Here is a 21,613-nt window from a genome sequence, read left to right on the forward strand (position 1 = left end):
CAAGAATTATCGAAAAATTTCGAAAACAGGCGGGACTTGTGCAATAAACAGTCAAGAATGAACGTCATATGTAAAAAAGAAAACTATACAAAAACAGAAGTAGGCACTAAAATAAATGTACAACAGTAAATCTGTTACATATCAGTCGTTATTAATACATATCAGTTTCTATAATTCCACTGACCTTGATAACCACCCTGAAAATATACAAACGATTTTGCACAGAATTAAATATATATATATTTATTATGCGCTAAGTTATAACTTTTCTAATTTGTTAGCGTCAATAACTTGCCAATTTCACGACATCTGTTGGTCATTTGTTGAACTTTATACTTACATGATCATTTTGTCGTTTACACGCTGCATTTAAAAGATGATGACGTGTAGAGAATCAGCTTTTAAATATTTAGAATAATGTTCATTGTGTGTTAAAGGTAATTTTTCGTTGTAAGTTAACGTAAAAAAATAACTATTCAAGAATATTGAAGAAAATTCCTAAGTTAAAAAAAATTGAATTTACCAATGACCTGTATCTGCTATCCAACATGGCAGATGATAATACCCTTAACGAATCATACGAGCTTGTAGTAAGCAGCGACTGTAGCAGTAGTACTAGTAGTAGTATAATCGTCACATCGGCGTGTGTTGGGAGTTTAAACAGTGTAACTGTTAGCTCTAGCGATACGTTAGGAATTAAACATGAGAGTAACCAGGTTCAATCTGAGATTACTGAAGCAGATATTCTGCAACAGGCCTTTCAAGAGGCATCTGGAGAATTTGAACAAATTACCGTAACTTATGAAAATGAACAAAATGTTCTTGGAAATAACCAAGGACAATTTTCAAGAAATGACGAACTCTCTATGATTGCGAGTGTGGCAGATTCTTCAATAAACTCTGACGTGAATGTTAATCAACAGTCTAATGTACATTTACAAGTAGGTTCGATGAGCAGACCAAATTTCAGTACCAATAGTAATAATGCTATTTCTAATATCAGTACTAGTAACACTGGTGACAGTGACAAAAAAGGAACTCCTTTAGACATCCCAGCGTCAGTACTGTCGATTGGAAATAAAAGTGTAAATACGGTATATCCAGAACTAGTTAATCAAATAGTAGCTATTGATGGAAGCTCTGGAGTGAGATTCATTAGTAGCAGTGGTGATATCCTAAATGCAAGCAATGATGTTCATTCTTATGGACTACAGAGCTTTATTGTTACTATTCCTGAGGTATCTGATAGTTTTGTGGACAACCTATCTTTGGTTGCACCTAATTTGTCTGAAAATCATTCCTTCATTAACCAACTGCCTGTAATCACGCAAGGATTTTCTGAAAGTTCAACCACAGAATCTTTGTCCGATGTTTCATATACAACTGTGCCTGTTAGTTCTATATTTTCCACATGTTGTGTTAGCAGTAGGCACACAAATACAATATCAGAAACAACCAGTATACCGCTACCAGTGTCATCCTCAGAAGTTTTTACTATTTTAACTCAGAGTTTGCCAGAGAATACACAGTCATTATCTGGGATTTCTCCAGGATTGACTCAGCCTGTAGGTTTATCAGTGACACAAAAATCATTGTCAGAAGTTGCTCCAAAACAGATTGAAAGTTTTCCCCTTTCAAAAGATGTACATAGAGTGTCTCTACCAGAGGCTTCAGCCATTCAGCAGTTAACTGGCCATGTAGCCTTGCCGTTACAAAATTCTAATAACATTTCAAACACTGTTAGTGCTGACAGTCAAAACTTAACTATAGCTAGTGTATTAAATGGGACATCAAATTTAATAGTAAATCAGGGTGGTACATTGTCAGTTCCACTACCAGTTTTAACAAACAGTAGTAATAGTTTATCTAATGATGTCATTGTAGTCAATACTTCAGATAATGTTGAGAAAATTTTAGTATCATCAGTTAATACAACCACCTCAGCGTTCAAACCTTCGGTAACAACAAAACCAAATGTTCATAAATTAACCTTCACTTCAAAAACCGATTCAAATATATCAGCTACTCAGTCTTTAACAAATAACGTAAAAGTAGTGCAGGGTCTAAATCAGAAATCTCTAACATCCTTAAAACTGAAGGCAAGGAGTGCACCTTTAGGTTCCAGTGAAAATCCAATCCAAATAATTCAGCAGGGGAACACTTATCATTCAACTCAAGTCCTAACACAGGAACAGTTACAACAGATAGCACACGTTTTGCAGCAACAGCACGTCTCGAAAGCTTCGGAAGGTGGTGGAAGTTCGGTTCTTTATAATCCTGCCACAAACACTCGTATTGTATATCGTGTTATTTACCCATCCGAGTTCCAAGAAAAGAGCAGTAACAACAGTAAAGATGTTTCTGTCAGAGGAGGGATAAAAAGAGGAAGAGGAAGACCACGAAAAATATGGAATATTAAAAAAACTCCAGATGCTCCTGATGATGAAACGGAAAGTCAAGAGATTAGCAGGGAAGAAAAAGAAATAAAGAAAAAGCATCGTCCACGAACTAGGTCAGGACGTATTTCCAAACCTCCATCTTACATGGTTCAGGATTATAAGAGGATTCATCATTTGGATTTTAATGAAGACCCTCATGATGACACTGATGGAGGGTATTCTGATTTTCAGATGAGTGATGAAGATCCGGAAATGTGAATCACGGACCCAAATATTTATCCCCAGGTAATAACTTGTACAGTATCAGGAGATTTGATGATCTCTGTTAACACTGAAGTTATTTCATTTGAGTAAGTTAGCTGAATTTTAATTAGATATTAAATTTATGGACAAGTTTAGAAGAGACAAAAAATTGTCATATGAAATTGTCAAATATGATGAAATATAAAGACAAAAGCTGTTGTAAAATTCTATTTTGTCTTTGCAACAGAAACACCTTTATTCTGATATTAACATGAGAGGCTTACCAGGGTGTTATAACAAAAACATACAGGCTAACACGAATAAAACCTTTAATAGTAACAAGGTTGCTCTGAGGTACATGGTATGAATACATGGCTTGAGGTATTCCATTTGATGACCCCACGACTGTATTTATGTAAAATAATCATTATTACAATTCATTTTCTCATTTAATTCACTTTTACAGTTAATTAATACAAAATTTTGTGACAATTAATAATTACAGAAGAATTTTAAAGTTATAATTAAGTTCCACAGCTTTGTGTGCATCTAGAAAACCTGTTCAGATAATGAGATGTAATATAAATAAGTGTATTACAGAATGAAATCCAGATTTACATAAAGGTTAATAATTTTATTTAGGGTTCAGGTCAATGAAGAGAGGATTCATATCAAGACTGACTAAATAAATGTCATTATAAAACCTCAAGTTTCTAACATTATCAGTGAAATCATAGATGTCTTTTACTGTGTAGATATCAGAATCACATTCACTGAGAAACATGGTCACCAATAACGTTTCCCTCTCACAACCGCCCCCCCTGGTACAGTGGTAAGTCTACAATTTACAACACTAAAATCAGGGGTTTGATTTCCCTCTGTGGACTCAGCAGATAGCCCTTTGTGGCTTTGTTACAAGAAAAACACACCCTCTAAGAACTATTCAGGATTACTGCTTAAATTTTTATTTGTAAAAACTGATGAAAAGTAGAAATTAGTAAGCTATGTATCTCATGATCATGAGATATGTGTGACATTATCATTCCTATCCTAACAATTTGCTTCCCTTCGATGTATTTGAAGAGACCTGTAATGTTATGTTTTACATTTTCAGTTTTCAGTTGGCTAATGCCTTTTTTAGGTCTTTTGTGATTCTCTAAGTATGTCATCGTAGCAAACAGTTTAAACTTTAAAAATTTATAAAACATTTCTTTAATTCTGTGACTTATAGTTTTAATGAAGCAACCTAGTCTTTTATGTGCAGCCATGTTTTCTTCTTAAGTAACATGTCTATCTTATATACGTAAATACTTCATTCTGAACATTGTTACCTTTAATTCAGTAACTTGGTTTACAACAGATGTTTAATGTAGATCCTTTCATAGTTTACTTTTGTAACATTTGTGACAAACATCCCTGAGCTACATGTGTGATAAAATATCAATCCTAAGTGAACATTTATCACCCGCTTTCAGATCTTCCCCATTCTCAACTCTTTCCATATTAGAAGTTAAGAGTAAATCTAAAATAGCATTATCTCTGATAAACTTTCTGAGCACTTGATGAAGAAAACTACCCTGATTGTTTCTAAAAAACTATCTATCTCATAGTTCAACCATAAAATATCTCAACCTGTATCCTCAGATTCAAATCCTCTGTAATTGTAACCGGGTTATCACCTGTAATCATTATCTCACCGTAAAGTTTCTCAGCAATTTTTTTCACTTTCATCTGCTGGTCTGCAACAAATTTCAACCAAAAACCTGCTACTCCTGTGCCCACTAGGAGAAACCTAAGTATATTCAACCTCTTTAATATCCTGAACTTTAATAACTTGTAAACTCACACTGTACATTTAAAGTCACACTTCCTTCTTTTTGAAGAATGCATAATTCTTTATTAAAAATTGTCTACATTTAACTAAGTCTTAGTAACATCCATAATATCAACATTTTTCATTGTGATAAGTGTACTTGTTAAAATTAGAATGTTTTTAATTAACACTAAATGCCATAGTTTCACTGAGTAATTTTACCATTTAGCACAAAATAATATCTTCTAAGGGCTTTGTTAGAATATTGAGCAGTTTTAAGCCTACATTGCAGAACTACAGGCATGAGTCAGAAAGGGCCTCCAGAATATGAAGAAACCTTGTGCTGATTTTTAATAGGAAAACAGTTCAATTGGTGCTAAAATGAAAGCTGAATATGTTTGTGTGTGTTGAAAAGGTAAACCAGTTTTGTCCTAATGAAACAGAGTGAGCAGGAATGGTTGAAAGAGATTTTTCAAGTTCAATCTTATTACAAAATTGCTTAAAGTCATGATTTGCATTTGAAATTGTTTTAGTCCAGGAACTTGATTTTGAAAGTCATTTGAAGACTTTTGATATGATTTTGAAATGTTTTTATTTAAAACTACATGAGAACTTGACTAAATCAGTGATATTTCACACTACATATACACAATGCCATAAAATAATAAAAGGCTTGAATAATGACATGAAAAATACTGAATATTTTGTTGCACATTTTATTTATTTTTTAAATTTTTTTCACTTTCCATAAAATTGACAGGTTTGTGTGTTCTTTTAACCCTTAAACAGTGGTAGTGTTGTAGGTAGCAGTATCAATTAATGATGGCTGCCATTTAAGGGTTAACTCATTTCCAGATAATGACTAATGAATCATGGGATGTGTAGAACATCATATTTGTTTATCTTTGACTCGTGCACTTGAAATGATATATTTCATTACTAGTTTCACTAACTGTTATGAGTAAGCTTAGGTTTTGTATATTATAATTTAAAATCCTATTTGAAATTAATTTAAGTTGTTTTTAAAAGTTGAAGGTTTTGTTTTCAGTTGAGACTGATTAAATACCATTGTAAGTGCCCTTTTTGCAACAGTGTCAATAAAAGTATTGCATATCACCTATGATTGCTAAGGAACTCACCTGCTAAATAAACTATTGGATCACAAAGAAAAGAATTCCATATACCCCTTATTATATAAAGAAGTCACTACTGATAGAGTTGTGAAGCAGTTGGATGTATTTGTAAGATATTGTTCCAATATACAAAATCAGGTTACTTGGAAATACCTTTTGATTTTCCTTATTAACCATATCTAAGGAAAGAATATAAGAAAACAAATTTATGCATTTCTTGAAGGAAAAAAATTGTCATCCCTCTGAGGTTTTATAAGTGTATTATGTGTTGGTTTAAATCTGAACAAAGTAATTTGGAATTAGATCACTGGTGTCCCTGAATGAAGATAACTGTACAGGTTTTCTCTCTGTAATTTTCTACAAACTTTGTGGTGTATGATACATCGGGAACTGGCCTAGATGCACTATAGAATTTCATGTGGAAACCTTAATGCTTTTCAATGAGATGAGTTACAAAAATAGAAGATTTCCAAAAAAATTGAACCAAAATTTGATTTGAATCTGTGTCTCTTTATGAGAGGCACGTGAATTGCAGCTGATTGACCACAGTAGAAAATCTGGTGCCTACTATCAAGAAGTGGAATGCCACAAAGGAATATTTCATAGTAAAAGTTCCAGAAGAGGACAGGACAAAGCAAATGCTGTTCAAAAGTGAAAGGTACTAGAATACATGCTTGGCTGTTAGAGATGAAACTGTATTGGTTGATCAGAAATGTTTTATATATAAATGTTCCTCAAACTCTTCCAAAGTGATGCTCCTCTTGTGTTATACTTAGTGAGGTTAAAGAATGTGGGTCAAGTATAATGAAAAAGCTTCTGAAACAAGATATTCTAAGAATAAAAACATGTAGGGGAAATCCTAAAGACTTGAAACAAGAAAATCAAGATTTTCAGTGATATAGTTACAGAACCGTCATCTTTATTCTGTCTATAAAGTATCCACAGAACTGGTTGTCTAGGGCTCCTTACGTTTAGGAGACATGCATAAATATTTCTGAGTGATTGTTAAAGTTGATTCATTAACAAATTTGTCACATTATCAAGTTTTATAATTTCTTTCACTTTATTTTTTGCCAAATGTTATGAGAGGCCTTGAAAGTTGTATTTTAACTACATGTAGGGCTCTGTGGTGGTTGAGGCTGGATCTGAGTATCTAAACATTATTAATTATAATAGTTTGTATACTGCTTGTATTCATTTTATTTTGTTTTGTGAATAAAGTGCTCTGTATGCATTTCAAGTTATATACATGTACCATATATTATTAAACACAATTTCCCTATAATTTACCATAATGTTTGGCCAAAACCTGGTGGGAGATTTTCCAGTGAATGTGTCAGGAGATTTCTGATGTATATTAACCTTGAAACTTGTAACCATTATTGTAGTTCTTCTCTGAACAATGTCCAAGAATGCAATACCTTATTTATAAGGTGTCCAAAGCCTTAATTTCATTTTAATACATGTACTCAGTCCACAACCAAAGATCCTATTTGTTTTATTAGGTACATTGTTTAGGTGGCTTTAAAGATTTTATAATAGCTGTTCATAAGGTATAGGTGTGGGGTTTATGAAATCATTTATAGTCTTAATTTATAGTCTTGTTTTTTACCCTTAGTGAAAAAAGATGTAACCATAAAAACCTACAAAGTTTGATACTGTGTTTGCAACAAAAACTTATATGAACATAATGCAACTGTAGCTTTACTGAAGAAAAGGATAGTGGCATAGCAACTACCACGAACCATCAAAGGTAGTATTTGTTGCTAGTAGCAAAGCTGATAAAACTGTAGAATGTATTTCCTGACATGATGACTATACATCAGAAGAGATACTCATCTCTATGCAAATCAGCAGTTTGACCTTACTTGGAATATTGTAGTCTCCTTGTCTAAAAAAGAATGTAATTGGAAAGGGTTCAGAGGAGATCACTTGGATGATGCCATGGATCTAAAGGTTATCTAAAAGGGATAGGTTAAGGTAATCTATTTTCTCTCTGGAAAAGAAGATTCAGAGGTTGAGCTGGCCAATTAATTGAATTTGTAAACACAGGCTTGTGAATTTAAACTTCATAAAAGTTGTTTTGGCTTCAATAATGGATTTTCCATAATTCTGCTACACAGATTTAAAAATGACATACATTTTTTTTATCATGTAAGGAGTGTTTTTTACAAATCTGGAAGAAAAAAGTCCTTACTTGGATCAAATTATTATTTATTTTAGCACAATGAACATTTTTTACAAGAATGTTTTTTAACAGAAATACAAATAAACTGAATGAAAGGGAAAAACATTCGTTGTGATATTTTTTGTGTGAAATTGACATCTTTTTGTCTCAAAACTGTGTTATGGTCTTTATATATTATGAAAACTCTGTACACGATGGAGAAAAATGGATATTTTTGGATTCAGCATACAGGAATTACTGTTGGACTTGTAAAAACTTTAAGACATAATCAAGTAATTATCAGAAACATTAATTGACCTGAATGACCTTTATTTAATCGAAAATGATAATAAAAATCATAATGGCAGTATTTTCATTACTTAAATAGTTGAAATAATTAAAAAAAGGATAATTTGATGTATTAATTTTCATTAGTTATTTATGTGATATTAAGTGGTACAACTGATGCTTGTAGATAACTGATTAATGGAAGTAATTGTTCATCTAACACTTTTTCTTTTTTGATGGGGGGGGAGGATAAAGGCTTCCTATTTGTTTGTGTTATATTCTGAAGATAATTGACTTTATTGACTTATGGAATAACTTGCCATAGAAATTTAAAGTGTTTACAAGAGTTTAAAAGAGGAATCCATGATTTGGTAAGATGGGTTTCAGTTTTTACTTAAGGGTGGGTGTATACCAATGATAATTTTAAATAGCCAATGGCCCTGTGTTTTTCATGCGTTAGTTATGTTGTACATGCAGATGTAAAATGCATGAACTGCAGACCACAGTGGAATATGGAATACATACTGTTTGCATACATTTTAACATAATGTTTGTACAGGCCAATTTTTTTTCAGAGTTTCAGTTGCAGTGTTGTTTATTTACTGTACCCAAATCAATCTTTTGGTTAGAATTAACAACAGTTGTACTATATTATAAACAAAGATTAATGCTAGCTAAAAAAAATTAAATTTCCATGTTTTTTTTTACAGTGTGGAAAAATTATTCCTTTTATATTAATTACTTTTTACTTTCATTGTAGGTGCAAACACAATCCGCCCAAGAAACCATAAATGTACAAGTTGTGATAAAGCTTACATTGGCCAAGGAGGCTTGGCTCGTCATTATCGACAGTATCCGTCACACGGCAGTCTCCCCGACACAGAAGAGAATAGTGTATACGATGGTAATGTTATAACACTGCCAACTGTTATTAATGTCATTGTATAGTTATTACTTATGTTAAGTACTTTATGATAAAGCTATTTTGCGAGGTATTTCTAAAATGGAATAAGAATATTTGGTAAGTTCCGTCAGAAAACGATTTTTTTATGCAAGCACTTTCATATGATCATAAAATTTTTTTAAAGCATTTGTGATTGAAATGTTCTGTATTAAGCTGAATAGATGCAATACATCTTAATACTAAAAGCAAAATACATAATACAGTGCTGCTCCCTGGTTATTATGAGGGTTTTGGGGGGTGGCATGGCAACCTGTATTATAAGACCTCCAAGGAAATGGACTGGCTGCATTACCTAATACAGTAGTTACGTACAACTTTTTAAAAAAATCCATAATTGCTATAAAGCTCAAAGAAAACTATGTATCGACATAAATATAAAGTCATGTAATAGAAAACTATGTATCGACATAAATATAAAGTCATGTACTTTTTTATCATTTCTTTTTAGTTGTTTTTCACCAGAGAGGTTTTTTTTGTTTTTTGTACAAGACTATTTTTCTTGGAGATTGTTGAAAATTTAGTTTTTTGAGTATACATATACTATATATATGTATAATAAGTTAAATATATAGGTGTGTTGGACTAACCATTTTTCTACACTGTCTGTGACTTGTTGGCAGTAAATTTGATGATAAATGAACAGCATACACTCCACTTATTTTAAGAAAATATATTCAAAACAACTTAAACATATGTACAAAACTTCTTTACATTGTATATCATAGTTGTATTTTAAACAATACAGAGTTGTTTTTGTGTTGTCAAAAGTCCACTTAGGCCAATTCAGTTATTTTAGGGTTCAGTTGAGAGGCTCAATTATATTTCTCTGTTTTTATCTCAAACTTTCAGTGTGTAATTCACTATTCCTTTGTTTCTGTCTCTTTTGTTTCTTTTGTCATGACAGTTTTGGTGTATAATTCACTTATGCTGCTCCTTGAGTTACTACAGTTGTATCCTGAAATTTGATACTCATCTGTTTTTTTCATATTTAGGCCAACTTCCAATAAACGTGCTTTTTGCATATAGGCCTACTTCCAAATGCTTCAGAACACCCTTTGACAAAACATAGTATTTTCATTAACAGTCAGAAAACTGTTAATCTTGGTTTAACATATCAACTATTTGCTCCTATAAGTGTTAACTTTATCTTGTCTAATTTTCATCTGACTGAAGCTCTCTTTCTCTTGGTGTTACTTTTTGCTCTCTTCCCAGTCTGTGATCTCATCTGGTTCCCACTATTTATATCTTTCACTGAGGAGTTCTAGAAATCTCTGTAACCTCAACAAATAACTTACAAATGCAACGTCCAACAGTCATCTGCTTTTCACTCTCTTATTGTAAAAACAAAACTAAACAATTATTAAATATTACCTCAGAAAATTAATTAATTAATACTACCTACACTTTGTACCTGACAAAGATGCTAACTTAAAAAGTTTCACTGACTCAGCTATCTCTTAGTTATACTTACCATCACCCATAAAAGAACTCTAATACCATAGCACAGAATAGTTCTGTAACTGTGAACTTTGGACAATAATCAGACAATCAAAACACTTAAGGCTAAACTAGAGACAAGAAAGCAATGGTGTTGTATGTGGGGAGCACTGCATAATTAGCCATTTTATATTTTTAGAGTAAAGGCCATCACATTTTGAGTATCTTAAATGTTATGTATTACTTTCAGTATAACAATAATCTGAGACTCTTCATGTTAACATAGGTCACTCCTTCACATGTTGAACCACCAAAGACTAATAATATATATAACTATATATGTTACACATTTTAACTCTGGAGAAATGTTGGTTTAAGTAAAAATATATTCTTTTATATTTATTTGGAGTACAAAGATAATTTTTTCTTGACTCTTTATCTGCACATTGGTGATTTTGCTACCACTAGTGTTATGATAGAGAAAGTAAGATATAAAATATAAAATTTTACCTGAAAATGCTTCTGATATTCATTTTGAAAATTCTAGATATTATGCAAATGGAATATGAAAGTCTTAAGACTAAAATAAGTTTGTTCTCCTTATAAAAATCACCTGGTGCTGTGACTGACCTACTGAAAGCTTGTTTGGTTTCACTAAGATTCTTGGTAAATTTAGAGTTATGGCATGTATAGTTTGTTTTCTTCTCTTGAAATGAAGAAAATTGGCACAGTTTGTACTTAGTCTTAAATGTAACATTTAACCAAAGTTAATTTGTTTATATTTTTGGTGTGGTAAACATTATTTTCATTGCAAGTCAGTTGTTAGAAACACAGTGAAACTGGATGTAGTGTTTTTAAATCAAAACGAAGACATATTTACAGTTTCTTGGAGTAGTCACTATTGTATAGCATTACAAGGATCTTATAAAGACACAAAACTCAGTAACTGAAACCTACAAGAAAGATAAGAATTGTATTTCTTAAAAATATTTCACAAAAACATCTTTGTATTTCAAGATAAGTTTAGTGTGTCAAGTCAATGCACCCAGGTATTTAAAAGATATGAAATCCACAAATATGTTGTAATGTCTGTATATATCTCCTTTTGTATGGTTAGTGGTTCAGGAGTAAGTTTGAAGGCTTATAATGATACAAACTGGGTTTCAATACACATGGTAGTCACAACAGGTGTAGCTTTGTTTTATTTTTACTATACTACTACTATTTTATCTTAAATGGGTTTAGTTCTCTTTACTACTTTCTGTTTGTATTAAGTGCTTCACAGTAATAGTAACTGGTGTAAAAAAGGCCTAACACATTGTTTTATTATTTATTACATTCACTCTGAAATGAGTTAAGTTTTAACTTGACCTTTATGATAATTTATGTTTTATAAATATGTTGGGTGCATGAACCACAGTTCTGAAATTAAACACTACTTTGATTTTGTTTTATATGTACAGACTACAGTGATTAAATTGTGTTGTGTATAACATGAAAATATTATATTGTAACTTGTAACTATATAAAGATTAGCTTGATTGTAGTGTAACTTGATTCAGAATAGTGCAAAAATGTTTAATATCAGTATTCAGTTATTATACATCATATCTATCACTTAAAAATATTTCTGTAGGCTTCTGACACGTTTGTTAGATACCTATAGTTCAGGCTAAAATCGTATATTTAGCTCACATAATAAATGTGTTGCCCTAATAAATTTAATATGGGATGAATTTGTCTTCAGGTACAGTTTAAATTCTTTATCTTTTTCACAGATGAATATTCCAACACATCTGCCATTTCTAACAGTACAACACCCAGTGGACAGACTACTTCAATCACCGAAACCATGACCAGTGAAAAACTTGACCCTTTATCAGAAGATAAACCCACTTCATCGAAAACAGAAGCTGAAAATTTGAGCAAGGACCCTCAGAGTTTGTTACACACACAAAGTTCAACCACAAACCCTCAACCGGTGGAGAAACCAAAAAGGCGTGTTAATATTGCAAAAATTAGAAGAAGGAATAAGCTTAAAGATGTATGTGTTATTAAAGATGTGTGTGTTATTCCTGTTTCTTATTTGATCTTTCTCTTCATTTGTAGATGTAAGTTTATAATTTTGTAAATTAAAGATGTTTTTTCTTTTTCTTTTTTGATCTGTCTCTCCATGTACAGTGATGTGTGTATAATATAGTGAATAAAACTGTACAAGAGATCAATTAGTCATTGGGGTTTTTATTTTGCATTCTGCAAGTGTGAAAACATTTATGGTTACTAATGGAGTATGTATAATCGTGAAGTACAGTTACATCAGTGACCTCTGAACTGTCTTCTTTGTCTGTATACGTTATTTTCTCTTTCTATTGAATGAACTTGTACCATATGTACATATGCCGCTTCTTTGTTATTACTTCCTTTGAATGGGGCCCGGCATGGCCAGGTGGGTTAAGGCATTTGACTCGTAGTCTGAGGGTCACGGGGTTTGAATCCCCATTGCACCGAACGTGCTTGTCCTTACAGCCATGGTGGCATAATAATGTGAAGGTCAATCGCATTATTCGATGGTAAAAGAGTAGCCCAAGAGTTAGTGGTGGGTGGTGATGACTAGCTGCCTTCCCTCTAGTCTTACACTACTAAATTAGGGATGGCTAATGCAGATAGCACTTGTGTAGCTTTCCTCAAAATTCAAAAACAAACTTTTTTGAAGATTTGCTTTCTTTATTTATTGTCTGGATTTAACTATTTATGTACATTATTTATTTCTGAACAATGATTAGCCATCTTTTGTTTTAGTTACTTATAATCTTCAGGAATACATAGGTTTTGTTATCATTGCATTTATCAGCATCTTATTCTAATCAACATCCATCTATATATGTAGCTTCTTTGTCATTGCTGTGATTAATATCTCATTGTAATTACCAACCCTCTGTATGTATATATGTAAGTTCTTTGCCATTGCTCTGATTAGCATCTTATTGTAATTACTGTCCCTGTATTTGTGTAGGTTCTTCGTCATTGCACTGATGAAGATTTGTTGGAGATAGTTTTACCACGACTTGTCAGAGTGATCTCTCTGTGGGAATTCCTGTTGAAGAAGTTTCAGAAAGAAGATGCTGGTGAACTGGACATTGTCGAAATGTTTGACCAGCTAACTGCTCTGATCACATATGTTCGCAAGTTAGCACAAGATTGTCTCAAACCTTCATTAGAGGACATCAGTGTAGAAAATAGTAACTCAAGCATCAAGGTAATGTTTACAGTAAATGAAAGAGAACTAAATGCCTTTATTTTTCCTGTTATGAAGCCTAACTCTTTAATTATTATCAAATAAAGAACTTTCCCAGTACCAGATTTATTTTAAGGTGCATAATAAAATCCAAATATACACATGTTGATATTTAATTATGTATCTGACAGTGGTAAACTTGAAAAGGTTGAAAGGGGAATAAATTTTTTCCATGTTGGTACAAAATATCAAATTTTCATGGCACCTTCCTAATGTGAGAACTGAATATTTACTGTTTGAAATGCTTGAACAGTGTAAGTTTTAAACCGATGTAGATGTGTGTGTATATTTTTTTTTGGATGGTATATTTGATTACGTAGTACTGGGAAGTATGTCATAACTGGAAACCCAAATTTAAATTATTTTGATGTTAGGAAACTATTCTGATTTTTAAATTAATTTAAATAAATACTATATAATGCAGTGTTAAAACAAGTGAGATTATCGTAAACAACTGTTGTTTTTCCAGTTGTTAATATGCATGAGTAATGAACTATGTTACGCTGACAAATTGAAAAAACAAATTCAACGTTGTTGTTTCTGATAATGCAAAATTAACGGGTGATAAGATACAATGAAGTTTAATGCCTATACATGAATTACAAATGTCTTACCCCGGCTACACAATAATGCTAAGTTCTTTTTGTTTGTTTGTATGTAAAGCATTAAATTATGACACAGTTTAATGTTATTACTATTATTATCTTTTTTAGCTATGACAGTGTTAGTAGGAACTTGTACATTAAAAGGTTTAACTGATGTCAGATTTTGGTTTTGCACAGAGTTGGGATGATGTAAGAAACTTATAATAAAAATTGTAATTAAGTTTGTAACTTTCCCCTCAGTAATCACACTTGAAATCCTAGTGAAAGACTGACAGAATATGTTAATGGTAACTTCACAGACTGTCAGATTTTGTTTTTGTGTTAATGTTTTCAACCAAGAATTGAACAGTGGTTGTATTATATTCTCTTTCAAGTCAAAATTCACTTTCAGCAAAAAAAATTAGCCTGTTGGTTAAAGCAGTTGATTTGCAATCGGTGGGATTGAAACCCACTGCCTAACTTGCAAGCCATTTGTCCATTGCATCATAATGTGAGTGTCAATTCCTTTATTTGTTGGTAAAAGAATAATTTAAGTGTTGTGGTGGATGTTACTAGCTGGTCAACTTCCCTTGTATTGGCAGTCCAAAATTAGGGATTGTGGCAAATATTCATAGTAACCTTGAGTAAAAACAAAACAGATTAACTTGACATTCAGAATGCTCTGTAGGGTTCTAAAGCCTACACTTACTATGCATTAGGCTTGGCTTGTGAAGTGTACATATTATATAAACATTGTTCTATTATCTCTTTTGGCATCTTAGTGGCTGTTGTAGGAATTTTTTTCTTTAATGCAGTCCAAACTGGGAACTTCTGAAAGCAGGCAAATTTTAAAATTATTAGCTTCTTAGGAGAGCATTCTTTAGGGATTTTTTTATGGCTTTTCAAATGCAGTTTCTATGGTATAAGTATGGTAAAATTCATTTCATGATATTCTATATAGTGTTTGCTATCAATGTTACATCTATCTTCCCATGTTCAGTTTCTTTCAACAGTATAAAACTACAATTTGTCCCATATTTTGCTTTGTAACTTGGATGACAATATAAAAACACAACAGTGAATGAACAGACAGAGATATTCGATGCTATTTAATCTTTAGAATTTATACAATCTACTTCAAATCAAGAAACAAAAAAAAAAAAAGGGTGATATGGTGCAGGTTAGATTTTCAAAGAAAAATTAGAATATTCTCAATTGCACAAGTATTCAGCTCTCTTTTCTGGAGCAACTCTTAATCAATTCAGGTGCAACAAAATTAGTTTCAAAGAATGCAAAATTAATGTAACGGTCTCAGTCTGTGTGTAATTAAAGTGGTTTAATTTGACGTAAGTGTAAATGCATCTGTTTGAGCTACAATTCACACTGTGATACTTTAAACCCACCAAGTAAAGTAGTAGAGAAGCACAAATCAAGAAATGGTTGCAAGAAAATTTCAAAGTCACTGATTATCTCTTTGAATACAATGAAGACCATCATTAAGAAGTGTGATGTACTTCATACTAACCAGTCATTACCCATATCAGGCCATCCTTCCAAATGAAGCAGCCAGACAAGCAGGAAACTGGTTAGGAATGCAACTGTTAAGTCAACAGTGGTTTTGAAAGATCTGCAAAGTTCCATATCTGAGAAATATCTGTGTTCATACATCACCAGTATCCCATTCCCTATCAAAAACTAGTTTGTATAGGTAAGAGGTAAGAAACAAGCCATTACTGAAAAAGAATCATCTTAAATCTTGTATGGAGTTTGAGATAAAACATTTAAATGATACAGCAGACATGCAGCAGAAGGTTTTGCAGTCAGATGAGACAAAAATTGAGCTTTTCAGTTTAAATTCAAGGCATTACATCTGGTGCCAACCAAACAGCACATCACCCAGTCACCATCATTCCCACTGCCAAGCATGGTGGTGGAAGCATCATGTTATGGGATGATTCTCATCAGCAGAGACTTGGATAAAGTCCAGACTTGAATTCAATGTAAAATTTATGACTTGAAGATTGCAGTCCATCAATGATCCCTAATGAACTTGTCAGAATTGGAGAATTTTGCCAGAGAGAATGGGCAAACATTACACCATCCCTTTGTGTAAAGCTGTTAGAGACTTATCCAAAAGATTCACAGTAGTAATTGCTGTCAAAGGAGCTTCCACCTCTAAAGAAAGTACTTTTGGTGGAAGCACCTTTGGCAGCAATTACTGCTGTGAATCTTTTTGGATGCTTCCACCAAGTACTTTGGAGGCTGAATACTTCTGCAATCAGCAAGCTTCAATCTATATATATTCTTTGTATGTGTTGCTGACATTCAACTTCCTTTACACATAACAGTGTTAAGTTTGATCACTAAAGTTCTGAATAAAAACAAGTTAATTAGAATAGAAATTGTTTACATTTTTGTATCTCGCCAAAATGTGACATTGATGGTAGGAGGTAAGTACTTTTGTGAGACATTATATTTTCCAGTATACTTGTAATGAATTTAACGAAAAAGGTTATTTTTTGTTTTTTTACTTCAACATTTGTGTCCAGTTTACTATTGTATATTTGTCAACAGTCATCATATTGTATTCTGCTTTTAAGTATTTATTAATGGTGTTTTGTGTGTTACTTTTCTTTATCAGAAGATTCAAGTTAAAAAGAAGTACACTGTATAGATTTCTTATTGTTTTCTGTCATTCAGTAATGGTTTTTGACACACCAAGATTAATATTATCTTGAATATTTATTTTTACATATTTCATGAATTTTAGAAATTTGTTTTTTACTAGATTCATAGTGAAGAACTTGCTCAATTACTTGGAGTATCAGTGGGAGTCTATCAGACCAAGCCCTGGAAGAACCCTCATCAAACAGAGACTTCTGTCGAAAAAACAAACTTTATTTCTGATCAAAAATGCACAAAAGACTTTGGAGATGCCTCGAATAATCCCAATATTGTTGCTGTTTCTGATTCATGTGATTCAAATCGTGATAGTGCTATATCATCCTGCTTGTTACTACCTAAAAGTAGTTCAAATAACAGCATCACTGTGTGTGCTTCTGAATTAGAAAACACTTCAGTTTCTCTTGCAGACTGTCAACATGCTGATGTTCCAGTCTTTGAACAGTCTACGAGAGACATTTTTGAGGTTGTTGAAGGCAATGTTGCTTCTCCTCCTCATAAGAAACCACGGCTAGAAAATCCCACAGGTTTAAGCAAAGAGGTTAATGTTGTGTCTAGTCTTCCTTATGAGGTTTTAAATGCTAATTGTAGAATCAGTGATGTTACAGATGTTGAGAATAGTGGTAACAAAGACACTGTGAGCATGTTATCTGAAACTGTTTCCTTAAACCTAGAAATAAAAAGTAACCCTTCATGTTCAAGAGAAACTGTAATGAAAGATAGAGTAAGAGACAAAGAAACTTGCCAGAATTTAAGAGAAGTAGGGTTTGGAGTAAACAACTCTAATAAACCTTCTCATCAAGCAAAATTTCACAATAATATAACTAATACTGTAACAAATGACAAACTTACTACATTTGCTAGCAGAGCAGAGCAGTTATGCACCATTTCTGTAAAAAATGTACAACTTCCATCCATGGTTAACCAAGTAATCCCAGTCTCAGAGGGTTGTTTTTCCAAAGAAGGTTATGATAAAAAGAAAGACACTGCTCGTGTGCACCTGACTAGTTCTAAGTCTCAGGAAACCTCTGTACAAGACCTTAAATCAGGTAGTTTTCTTAACATACCAAACAGTAATAAAAGTGAATGTCAGAAAAGCTTGCAACAAGCAAATACTAACGACAATCATCAAAAGACATCAACTTACAATCACCAGCACAATGAAACAATGGTTAATGAAAATCAACACCAGGAAGTTCAAGAAGAAGAACTCATTGGTGAGAGAAGTTACCAGGAAGTTCAAGAAGAAGAACTCATTGGTGAGGGAAGTTACCAGGAAGAGAGACAGAATGAAAATCAACAGCAAGAACTACCAGTACAGGTGTACAGTCCTAATTACCATCAACAGGTTACCAGTAGTATTAATTATCAGTGCTTATTGTTAGAATATATATAGTCTCTCCCTCTTGGATAAGAAATTAATTAAACCAAATTAACAAATCAAGTAAATCAAAAAAATAAAATATTTTAATACCCTTAAGATTTATTATTTAACAGTGAATAGAATGGTCAAAAATCTAGCTACAACTTAATTATGTTAGAGATAACATTTGTTATTACTTAAATGTATTTTGGCTTGTGTAATTTAGCTACTGAATATTTTTTAATTGTGGAATATATGTGGCAATACTTTTTTTTTCATTCCATTCTTCATTATGTTACTGTATAATTTTTTTTCAAATTTTAATATTGGATTTCATTTGGGTTGTTAAAATCTGAGATGAACTAGTTGTAAAAGGCATGGTATAGTGTCAGGTTGAAAACTAATTATGATCTCCTGGTTTTGTATTGAATATTTGAAATCAGACTCATTGCAGGGTTAACAGAAATTTGACATGCACTGTTGGACTTGGTTCAGTTAGAGTCGCTTATCTGTAATGCAGGCTTGTTGACCAATATAAATTGAAAGAAAATGTTTAAATATTTTAAGAAAAAGAACATAATAAGATAAAAAAAACATTCTTCAATTGATTGGTTTGTAGTTTTGGTAGTTTTTAATAATGAAACTAAATTTAAGAAACTATGTTATTAAAGATTGTTGAACTAACATTCTATACTTGTGCCATCAAAAGTAAGTGGTTGGTCTTTAACAGTTAATGTTTTCTTTGATAAGTAGTTTGTAAATTTTTGTTTCTGGTCTAATAGTGTTTAGATGAGATAAGAAGGTTATAATTATAATTAGTTTGACAACTTGTTAAATTGTTTTAATTTGTTGATATAGTGAATGATAACTAGGACTCTGTAGCAGTTTATTCTTATTGTAAGGTAGCAGAAGAGGGTTCGATAAAATGTTTTGTTTTGTTGAACATTTCAGATGAAATGATTGCTGCTAGTATATGTAATACCTTTATCTTTTGCTAAGAGAACTGTTTATGTTTGTTTTTATAGATTGGAAATTCAGGAGAATTGCTGTCCTTGGTCAGTTCACAGAACTCTTCTTCCCTGATCAGACAGGTGATGCTTCCAGATGAACAGGTAGACGAGTTAAACAATAATGAACCAGAAGTAAGAGAAATCGGTGAACATCAAGTGTTACCTGGCAATGTGATAATTGTTCAAAATCCTGATGGAACCACCACATTACAAATCCCTAGTGATCAGGCGATCCCCTTGGAGACATTACAAGCTTTGCTAGCAATGGATCAGAACTTATCAGAATTTCTGGGAGGAAACCTAAAGCAACAAGAACAACAAAGTTCATAAATTATTTAAACTGTGAAATAGCTTTTTTGTCTATATAAGAAAAACAGGTCTATGTATAGCACTAATTTTCTGACATTAATCAGTGTGTATAAACATTTGTTGTTTTATAATTTATGTATGTATTATATTCTTTTGAGGCAAAGTTCTTTTGTACTTCAAAAACAATAGTATATTTCTATTGATTAAAACTTAACTGATCTTCAACTAATACCAAGTTGGTCATTCACTATCTTATTAGAATGTTTTATAGTTAAAAGTAGTGTATATTCATATTAATAACAGAGAACTGACTATTTTTTAGCTCTTACGTTTTGTATGAGGCTGAAGTATCGGTGAATTTAATATTACTAGAGTCTGTGGATGGTGCACCCGAGCTGATGGTTGAATTTTTTTTTATTACTATCTTGTTGCTGTTATGTGTTCCTAGTATTTTATTTTTAAAAAAAAATACTACTTGAAAAAAATAATGTGTGGTATTATTTGTACATGAAACATTGGAAACAGTTATAAAATATTGTGGTTACCAAAACGTTTGGTGACTAGTATGCAAAATACTTGGGGGAAAAAAAAAGGTTTATTTTTATTTTTGCATAGAATAGAAAGAAACTAGGATTTTTTTCACACTTTGGGGGATTTGAATACTTCCAAAGAAGGGTGGTCAAATCCCATCTGCTTCATTACAGCAGTCCACAAGTTGGTAATATGTAATGTTGACTACTTGTTTCACTTTTAGTTTACAACTTCAAAGTTACTGATGGCTAAAACAGGTAGCTCAGTAACATTTAGTTTCTGTAGTGCATGTTAGTGTATATAATACGTTATAATGAAATACCTTATAACACCAAAATGACTGTCAGTTTCATTTGTTTAAGTGAACGTTTCTGAAGAAGCTGTAGGACGAAACGTTGAGTGTTTAATTAAATAAAAACATTTTGGTGTTATAAGGTCGTTTGTTTCTGGTATTAAAAACGATATTTATATATTTTCCCTTTTTAGTTAGCAGTGGATAAAACACCTTTGGTTAAAAAACAATATTTATATGCAAACATAATATGACTGTTAATGTCTTTTTAACATGGTCTGTTTTATCGATATAACAATACTGTTTCCTTTTTCTTGGTGGGTGACAGTGAAGGCACTGTTGATGGAGACCGTGATTTCCTGTTACGCTAAATTATCCACTTGTATCATGTGACAGGATGACTTAATGAACAGCCCCAGTGATAAAATTGGACTGTCAAATTTGGCCGAGGGAAACTCATAGTAAATACATTCAATATACTTTTCACGTCATTAAGATAATACAAACAGAAACTTGGCTTATTCAGACAACTTAATAGGTTAAAAAAGTTAATCCATTTCAATTTTTTTGGCTTCATTTTGATACGTCTGAAGGACCGAGGTTTACATCTCGTGAAAGTATTTTTATAAAGAAGCATGCACGTTGATATTTTCAAGCGAGAGTAGGCCTACAACCTGCGAACACGATTATAGTATCATATCCGAACGTTATTTACATTGTTAAGAGAGAAAAAAACAACAACAATAAAAAGGTGTTTTATCGCTGTAACAATAGCATCATCTTTATATAATTCTATATTGTAAAAGAGCTCAATATTTGTGTTCGTTTATTTTTGTAACTGAAGATTCAAACCTCAATTATCGATTTAATATTCGAGTCCTAACTTACCTGGCACCCTCAAACAACACAAGCTTCTGTAACTTCCTAAACATTTTGTTGAAACTTATTCAACAACTTCCCAGTTTCTATTTACAAAGTAATGTTCCAGTATTAAATTATTTTTATTAAACGGGTGGTGTGTGAATACTAGGATGCTGTTTACATTTCTTGAGGCAGAGGGGGACAAATTTCATCGATTGTGACATCTTTAATTCATTCGACTA

The 21,613-nt window shown here is 32.2% G+C and overlaps 1 protein-coding gene across 1 annotated transcript; it reads left to right on the forward strand.

Moving 5' to 3' along the window:
- The first annotated feature begins 319 nt into the window (after window positions 1-319).
- On the forward strand, window positions 320-19,850 carry LOC143233432 (uncharacterized). Its single transcript, XM_076469649.1, has 7 exons — window positions 320-2,653; window positions 7,415-7,491; window positions 8,804-8,947; window positions 12,223-12,488; window positions 13,458-13,700; window positions 17,112-18,353; window positions 19,394-19,850. Exons 1-7 carry the CDS (start codon window positions 549-551, stop codon window positions 19,706-19,708), a joined length of 4,392 nt encoding a protein of 1,463 aa, XP_076325764.1. The 5' UTR covers window positions 320-548; the 3' UTR covers window positions 19,709-19,850.
- The last annotated feature ends 1,763 nt before the right edge of the window (window positions 19,851-21,613 follow it).

Source organism: Tachypleus tridentatus, chromosome 1 (genome assembly GCF_004210375.1).
Source record: "Tachypleus tridentatus isolate NWPU-2018 chromosome 1, ASM421037v1, whole genome shotgun sequence".
NCBI classification, from domain to species: domain Eukaryota; kingdom Metazoa; phylum Arthropoda; class Merostomata; order Xiphosura; family Limulidae; genus Tachypleus; species Tachypleus tridentatus.

Bases quoted from the DNA above. Each gene is read 5' to 3' on its own strand.
- LOC143233432 (XM_076469649.1), top strand. From the start codon at position 549: ATGGCAGATGATAATACCCTTAACGAATCATACGAGCTTGTAGTAAGC. The intron at 8,948-12,222 runs GTAATGTTATAA...TCTTTTTCACAG, and splicing joins AGAGAATAGTGTATACGATG to ATGAATATTCCAACACATCT. The intron at 13,701-17,111 runs GTAATGTTTACA...GTTTTTTACTAG, and splicing joins ATAGTAACTCAAGCATCAAG to ATTCATAGTGAAGAACTTGC.